The sequence below is a fragment of the Cydia amplana genome, chromosome 6 (assembly GCF_948474715.1).
Source record: "Cydia amplana chromosome 6, ilCydAmpl1.1, whole genome shotgun sequence".
NCBI classification, from domain to species: domain Eukaryota; kingdom Metazoa; phylum Arthropoda; class Insecta; order Lepidoptera; family Tortricidae; genus Cydia; species Cydia amplana.
This window is the reverse complement of record NC_086074.1, coordinates 4,407,644-4,416,277: the sequence shown is the minus strand read 5'-3', so window position 1 is coordinate 4,416,277 and position 8,634 is coordinate 4,407,644. Positions and strand designations below refer to the sequence as shown.

General features: G+C 37.6%; 1 protein-coding gene across 1 annotated transcript; it reads right to left on the bottom strand.

Moving 5' to 3' along the window:
• Positions 1 to 1,318: 1,318 nt before the first annotated feature.
• Positions 1,319 to 8,250, bottom strand: LOC134649073 (zinc carboxypeptidase-like). The gene is made up of 9 exons (XM_063503789.1): positions 8,245 to 8,250; positions 6,513 to 6,646; positions 5,538 to 5,613; positions 4,708 to 4,864; positions 3,752 to 3,912; positions 3,365 to 3,452; positions 2,283 to 2,485; positions 2,001 to 2,088; positions 1,319 to 1,555 (listed from the first exon to the last, which is right to left on the bottom strand). The coding sequence occupies exons 1-9, from the start codon at positions 8,248 to 8,250 to the stop codon at positions 1,368 to 1,370; spliced, it is 1,101 nt and encodes a 366-aa protein (XP_063359859.1). The 3' UTR covers positions 1,319 to 1,367.
• Between the last annotated feature and the right edge of the window lie 384 nt (positions 8,251 to 8,634).

Sequence of the window (8,634 nt, the reverse complement as noted above, 5' to 3'; positions counted from 1 at the left end):
AAAGTGTGTCAAAGTACTGTCTCATTTCAAACATAGCCAGAGAGAATCATACTATATTTGTCTTACACTAGTACTAGCACCCAAAAGAAAAGGACGAGTATCGTTTTTATTTATTCCTATTTACTGACAAATTGGTTTGACCAAATTTATGTTTAGTTTGCCATAGACACTTCGTAAACTAAAGAATATTGGACTTTTTTATGCTGACATTTTTCATACGTCAGATCAACGTCAGACCATCGTCAAAAAGATAAGCCTTATATAATAAACGTTAAACTTTCTACAATAAGTTATTAATCGATTAACAAGGGTCCACTGGTCCAATATGTACGAGTATTTAGGTATGTAGGTAGTGTACATTTAAAAACGGTATGTTGAAGTGCAAAAGGTGGTTCTATTAATATCATTTAAACTATGATAAGTTAATATTTTCCGAATCTAGGCGTTGTGTTTAAACGTAATGGTGATATATAGCTGTCTCGGAGTGCATGTTGATTCAGAACTATGGTACCTACCGCTGGCGCCCGGGCACTATCGTGGCTTCAAGGATAACGTTTAGAAGCTTTACAAGGTAAGTAAGTCAACATATCATATCTTATTATGTTCTATAGAAGACGACAAGAATGTGTCGTTTATAATTATATTCCTATAGCATCAACCAATTTTATGGAGTGAGACACCCTGTGGCGTCGTCTCAGTCTGTCAACGTTAATGATACATGATTCTAATGCAATCTTGTAAATCGCCATACATCTCCTACATCGCGCTTACGAAGTTTCGAGTATCAGTTGCAAATGTTGCTATACACCCGGCTGGAGAGAGTACTCTCTATGTTTCTACAACCTTAACCCTTCGTACGCTTAAACACGGATCCGTGCGTGAGAATTTAAATCTATTGTTTTAAATGTCAAGGTCGCTTTTTCAATTATCAAATTTGACAGGCCGCATACGAGGGGTTAATCCTAGAAATATCGAATAAAAAGTAAGTAAAATTAACGCCGTCACTGGAACAAGTAATAGTAGGTACCCTTTTGAATGCCATTTAAGCAGCCCGCAGGGAAAAAGGTACATTTACACTAATTTCTATCTTGTCACTGCCTCGGGAATATATTTTTAATAGTCAGTCTTATAAAGCGAAAAAAAAAATCTAAATAATATTACTGACTTTATTGATTTCGTTAACATTTCGAAATCTTTAGCGAGACAAAATATAATCGCAAGTTCGACTATGAATTCGCTTAGCATTATGAAAAAATATGTAAAAGTAAACCTTAAAATTAATACGTTACAGATTCTCAAAGTATCTTTCACTCCGTATATGACCGAAGAAAACTAAAACGATTCTAACAACAAAGAAAAACAGTACATTATTTGTAGTATCCGAGATTCCCGGCTTCCTTAAACAGTCCCAACATCATCTGTGTGACCTCGTCTCCTTGCTGGTAGATCAGCGCTGGTGGCCAGTAGAAATAGTAGCCTCTCAGCTCGTACGTGTACACCAGTTGGGTTCCAAGAGCGAACCGCACCCAGTCCATGCTGCCGCCTGACGCTTTGTCTGAAAAATATGCATTTATGGACTCATCACTCTACCACATTCTGTTTAGTTACTTGTTAGAACACACGAGTACTTTTTTATTCTTAATGAAACTCGAAGTGACCATCTCCACCGATGTTATCGTTAACGCAGTTTTATCGGGTTAGTTTGGATCTTGGTTTGAGATTAGGTAGGGTTGGGGTTAGGGATTAGGTAACTAAACAACAACCAATAACGTAAAATTGCACGCTTTCAATATATGTACGAACTTAATACACAATTACCCCCCACTCCGATGTCACCTCCGATGTCAAATGTGCTAAAAAAACTGGCCACATTCCATCGCTGAATGACTGATATTTTTTGGACAGGAACACAGTTGATGTAGCTCTTGGCATCGTCACAATCTAGTTAATTTGAAAATGAAACGCTCTTATATTAAATATGTAGGTGAAAAATATCTTACATAGAACTTCCGCAGCGGTAGCAGGGCCATCATATTTAGCATGATTCACCTTGTACCCGTAGTCTAAAGATGTTTTGCCGATTGTTACCTGAGGAAAAATTCAATATGCCATAGACTTAAGAATTTCCTGTTACGAATGACAACAACAGACGGAAAAGCACCGGTACAACTTACAATCCTGGATGAGGGATCCAACATAAAGCAAGGAGCAAGTCATGAGGATGAGAGAACTTCTTTATTCGAAGACGGGTGATATAAAATGGATGGATATTTTTTAGTTACCAAGTCATTATAGTTATCATTATGCTCCTTTGAGTCCGAATAAGGGAGCAGCAGCATCTGAGCATCTGCGTGGAAAGCAATGTAGCCGAGAAGGTTCTCCACGTTGGAGATGTACTGAGACAGGGTTCGGGTCTCGATCTCGGAGAACGGCTTGGAACCGCCGTAGACCTGGTAATCGCAGGGGTTGTCGTTCGCTCCGTACTCTGAAATTTAAGTATTATACCATGAGGTGTGCGTAAAAGACAGCTTACGATGTAGGTAAACAATGAGCGACTTTTACTATGAGACCTTCGAATAAATACTAATACTTAATATATTAATTTAATACTAAGCTTAATTTAATATTTGAATGAATCAGATCCCGGGAGTTTAGTGGATGTTATTGAACAAATTGAAAGCGAATTAGGTTTGGTTTGAGTTTAAGTTGATTACGCCACTTCTATTGTTTACTTAGTTTAGGACTTGAGATGTCTAATCAAATAGACACTGTTTGTAAAATTATTTCAACTCAATAATATCTTGCTAAGATAATGGGTATTCGCACTCAGTAAACCTATAAAATATAACATTGTGTGTTTGATATGTATAATGTACATACAGCCGGTAAATTGGGCGCTAAGTCTTTTAATATAATAATACCAGCAAGGCAGAACATGAACATAAAATCAAAACAAAAACAAAAAATATTCATCAACAAACAGTAGCTATAAATATAACGTCAACACAACAATACATATAAATAATATAAATTACAGCTTTATAGTTAAACAGCTTACGCGAGCACATTATGCATGCAACTTAAATTAAAGCTGCATAATTTTGATAACCCCATGAAACCAATTAAAATAAAAGTAATGAAAACAACTAAGTACCTATGAATATTTTTTCTGCAGTTAGTCCATAAAATAGGCAAATTGGGGCATTATCTATGAAAAGCGACCTTATTGTCGATGGCGCTTACGCCGCTCAGCGTCGCGCGGCATTGTATTTATATCGGAGCATCGTTAATATTGGCGTAACCGCCATCGACAATAAGGTCCCTTTTCATAGATAACGTCACAATTATTCAGTGTTGTTCTTACTAAGCCAGTTGTAGTCCCAGTTGCGGTTCGGATCCGCTCCGTAGCAGCCGTTGCTTGATTTCGAACGAGTTTTTCTCCACATACGGTCCTAAAATATTCATTAATTGTATACTCATTACAATCTGTTAATAGGTTATGAAATTTAAACACATAAAAAAGCCACTTAAATTCAACTTCAATATAAATTATTCTTCAGTCGGAAGTTTTATGTAAACAGACAGCAGTTGCAGGTTGACACTTGAATAATCAGGTACTTTTGAATCATAATTAATCTCAAATTATATAATAATGATATGAAAAAAAAACATTAAAGCATAAAAAAAAACAAATAATAAATGTAAAAAATATATTAAAGGTACAACAAAACTAATCAAGTTAAAAACTTACTTTAGTAAAACTAAAGTGATAGCCATCAGGGTTGACACTAGGAAAAATGTGCCAGTCGAATTGATTCCGCAGGGCCCCAATGTCAGGGTTGTCGCTCGTGAGCAGTTGATTGATGAAATAGGTCGTCGTGGCGGGGGTGATCCATTCCCGAGCGTGGATGCCTGCAAAAAGTTAGAGTGTGGCCATTTTTTTTTTCAATAACTATTTGAGACTATGTGTTCACACATAGTTTCCTGTTTGATTGATTGATTGATTGATCATTTATTTGTCATTTATTTGTTGTATTTAGTTTTCTGTTTTATAATCAATTTCGGATATTTCTTTTTGGTATTTATTTGTCATCAAAATTATATGACCACAGAAATCAAATAAGTTAACGGAAACTACTTGGTTTCATTAACCCTTCATCTGTCGGCCTTCGTAACTTTCCCACCACCGGCATCTGCTGTAACTGTATAATATGTTTAACTAGCGACCCGCCCGGCTTCGTACGGGTTAACAAATTATACATAAACCTTCCTCTTGAATCACTCTATCTATTAAAAAAACCGCATCAAAATCCGTTGCGTATTAGTTTTAAAGATCTAAGCATACATACAGACAGACAGACTACAGCGGAAAGCGACTTCGTTTTATACTATGTAGTGATTTTGTTATTTATTGGTCATCAAAATTATATGACCACAGAAATAAAATAAGTTAACGGAAACTATTTGGTTTTATTGGCCCTTGATCTGTCGGCCTTCGTAACTTTCCCACCACCGGCATCTTCCGTAACTTCACGGCACAACAGCAAGGGTTGACAAATTATACATAAACCTTCCTCTTGAATCACTCTATCTATTAAAAAAAACCGCATCAAAATCATACATAGTGATAGGACAGACAGACAGATAGGGACAGACAGCAGCGGGAAGCGACTTTGTTTTATACTATGTAGTGATAGTAAAACTTGCCAGACTCGATGAAGACAGCTGGCTTGCCCTCGGCCCTGCCTTCTGGCGTGTTGATCCTCAGTCCCTTGATCTGTCGGCCTTCATAGCTCTTCCCGCCCACCACCAACTCGGCCCATTGAGGGTACGTCGCGCTCATGTTGTGGAGGTAGCCGTATATCTGTTAGGAATTATAAGTAAGACTAGCGACCCGCCCCGCCTTTGCACGGGTTAACAAATTATACATAAACCTTCATCTTAAATTACTCTACTTATATATTAAAAAAAAACGCATCAAAATTCGTTGCGTAGTTTTAAAGATCTAAGCATACATAGGGACAGACAGCGGGAAGCGACTTTGTTTTATATACATACTATGTAGTGAAGATAAGTTTTGTGGTGGATATTTCATTATTTAGCAAACTGGACTTGCTGTTTATTGTTAGAGCGCCTCAATAAAACACTTTTTTTATTGAAAAGAAGGCTAGTTAAATTGACGCTGTCGATTTATACTAGTTTTACATTTTACATAGTATTGTGATACGTGGCGAGACGCCTCTCGAGATAAAAGTCAAGGGTTTGAAATTTTGGAAAAAAAAGTGCAGCGATACCGTGTGGATATAAAAGAAAACCGGCCAAGTGTGAGTCGGACTCGCGCACAAAGGGTTCCGTACCATTATCTATAGTTTTTAGTACCTATTTGTTGTTATAGCGGCAACAGAAATACATCATCTGTGAAAATTTCAATTGACAGACGGACAGTTGAGTATTAGTAATAGGGTTCCGTTTTTACCTTTTGGGTACGGAACCCTAAAAAATAACAAAATATAAAAAGTGCATGGGTTTAAACTTACATCATCAATGTCGTAGTATGCAGACCAAGAGAATCCTTTCTTTCTTAGACTGGGGGCTTTTTCCTGCTGTATTATTCTAAAAATAATAAAATATTCAAAATATCAAAACTCTATTTAAAATATACCTTCAAGTTCTTCTAAATTAGACGCGAACACAAGATACGGCGCGCCGCGCGAAAGTTGCGATGGAAGATAATTACGGCAATTCCGCGGGTTTTAACTTTTTACCTCAAAAACAACCAGGTAAGTACAGGGATTACTTGTGTTTAAAATGTTGCTAGCCAGATTTTATTAAATATGGTACGCAGAGTAACGTATGTTTCCGTGTTTTTTACGAGTCAGCTTTTTTAACCGCCATATGGTGCATTATCTATGAAAAGGGACCTTATTGTCGATGGCGCTTAGCCGCACAGCGTCGCGCGGCATTATATTTACATCGGAGCATCGTTATAATAATGGCGTAAGCGCCATCGACAATAAGGTCCCTTTTCATACATAACGCCACATATAATTTGTCATTGAGCGTGTCTGTGTCGCCGGGAGGTACGAAGTTACACGAGGTTTTGTCTTATTTAACAGACCGCGGCAAAATTAGCCCGATTTTGTATGTCTTATATATCAGTCTACGGCGGTTAAAAGGTTAAGGATTTAATTGGATTCTCTCCTTCTTGCAAATATAGTCTACCTTTTTTTCTTCTTATATTATAAATGGGCTTACTCATGGCCACAGACTAGCCGAGGCGAAGACGTGGCCTACGATGGAGCGAGTCTGCCCAGAAGGTGCCTGTTTACCCTTGATTTGAAGGTTGCCGGGTTATATGAGCTCGGAAATATAGACGCCGGCAAGGAAATACTTTCCGTAAAAAAAATCATGGCATTAGCCAAATCAAACGAGTAAAAATACAACATATAAAGCCACCACATAGTGGAGGTAATCTGCGCGCTAGTGATCCGTAGATTTAATTTCAAACTCACTCGGATATATCGTCAAAAACAAGCGTGGCTCGCAGGTTTAGCTTCTGAACGGATTCGTCAAACAGGGCCACCAGCTCTGGTGACACAAGCGTTTGAAGCGAAGTTGCACTGTAGCGTTTAATGAGAAACTGTTCCTGGAATTAGATTTAAGGCTTATTTAGACGGTGCGAGAATTCGCATGCAAGTTTCAAATCATTACATTGCGTCATTTGATCGGTCGGCTGAATTGATGTAACCTCAATGGTCCGGAATGTAACTAAAATCGTATACAAATTCGCGCGCCGTCTAAATAACAGTAAGAGCGGTTTCGCACTACGTCCGATCCGAATCCGATCCGAACACGTGAAAATATGGGTCTAGATAACTCGGACCGAATTCGGATATTCGCTTACGCACTAGTCCTATCCGCATACCCCGCCCGCCCGGCTGCCCCTCTGCTCGTACGCAGCTCGGCTTTAACTCGGACGCAGTGCGCGAGCGTTCATACAAATAATACTAAGGCTACTTCGGTCCGTCAAAAATCTTCTCCGGAATGGAGATTCTAGAATGACGGAAAGAAATCGGATGACGGATATCGGATGTAGTGCGAAACTTACCATAGAAATAGTTCTACGGCTACAACGGACCATATTTTCACGGGTTCGGATCGGATTCGGATCAGACGTAGTGCGAAACCGCCCTAACTGATAACTTTAGAATAAGATTGGCTTAAAGGTCAAGGTAATTGGTTATTCTGTATTAAGAATAACTATCTGTGACTGCTGTAGTTGTTGACCACTACATTGTAATTGGCCGCTCTTAACAATAAGGTTTCAATTGGCTTGTTTCTTTCTGATTTGTTAGGAAAGGCCAATTACTCTATAGTCTGTGCGGAAAGAGAAAGAGTCGTAGATTGTATTGGATCCCATACATTTTACGACTCTTCTCTTTCCGCACAGACTCTAGTGGCCAATTACTATCTTTATTCATACAGAGTTCAGTCGAAAAGGGAGCCTTTAAAGAACGATTACACTTTGATTAAGATTAAGAGAAGAAAAAAATATACAGTTACTAAGTAACTTATTTAATTAGATACCTACTTAAAAAAAAGTTCAGCAATTTAAAAAAGCGTTTACCGTTACAAAATTGTTAACTAGTTTCAAAAAGCGTTTATTGTTCTAAGATAACTCGGAAAAGCAGAATATTGACTCGAAATCAACTTCGTGAAACAACAATACTTGCCTCAAACCTTTTAACGCTTTCTTCAAATCTATCAAGACTTTCTTTGTCGCCTATCACCTGATATTCTCTATAACCACTATATGTTTTGACATCGACACTGGCCGCAAACGCGTCCGTACAAAAATAAAAAAGAAGCACGCGAAGGCAATTCATCTTTGCGTTTGCTTCGCGGAGCGGGTCAGCTATGTGCAATATGTGTACTAACTGCGAAGTGGCCCAACTAAGGTATTATAAACGATGCGGGTGAAATGTGAATGCTATTCTAGCCCATAAGTACCTGCTTAAGTATAAATATCGTGTCAATGTGTTTAAATTAGTCTGCAGATAACGTTTATACAGGGATGGATTCACTCGACTTTATAGTGGGTTTTATTACTGAGTCAGAAAACAGAATTCAGGAAAATTGAATTAATTCCTTACGGGTACATTATGAAATTGTTCAAAGTAAATTAATCACTTCCATTAATGGTTTATATACAGGATATCGTTCCTCAATAGCTATCGATTTTACCTTCATGTTCAAAGAAAATTAATAATTTCAGAGAACTCATCAAAACTTTGTTCCATACATTGAAAATCTTCAAAACGGTTTTTATGTAGGTATGTAGTTCATAGAGCGACGACATAGTAGCCACGGCCGGTCAAAAATGGCTAAATAAGGCAAAAGACAGAGACGAATGGAACAAATTGGAGGAGGCCTATACCCAATAAAATGGGGTTCCTATCAACATTTAATTATTAAACGCACAAACATTAAATTAAGTATAATTAAAATAAGTTAAAATAAAAAGGTAAACATAGTACATACTTAGAATTAGTTATATTAATGAATTAAATTTTTCATTTATTCTATGTACCTAAATGATACGTTTGTAAGTAGTTGATAAGAAAATAAAGAGGC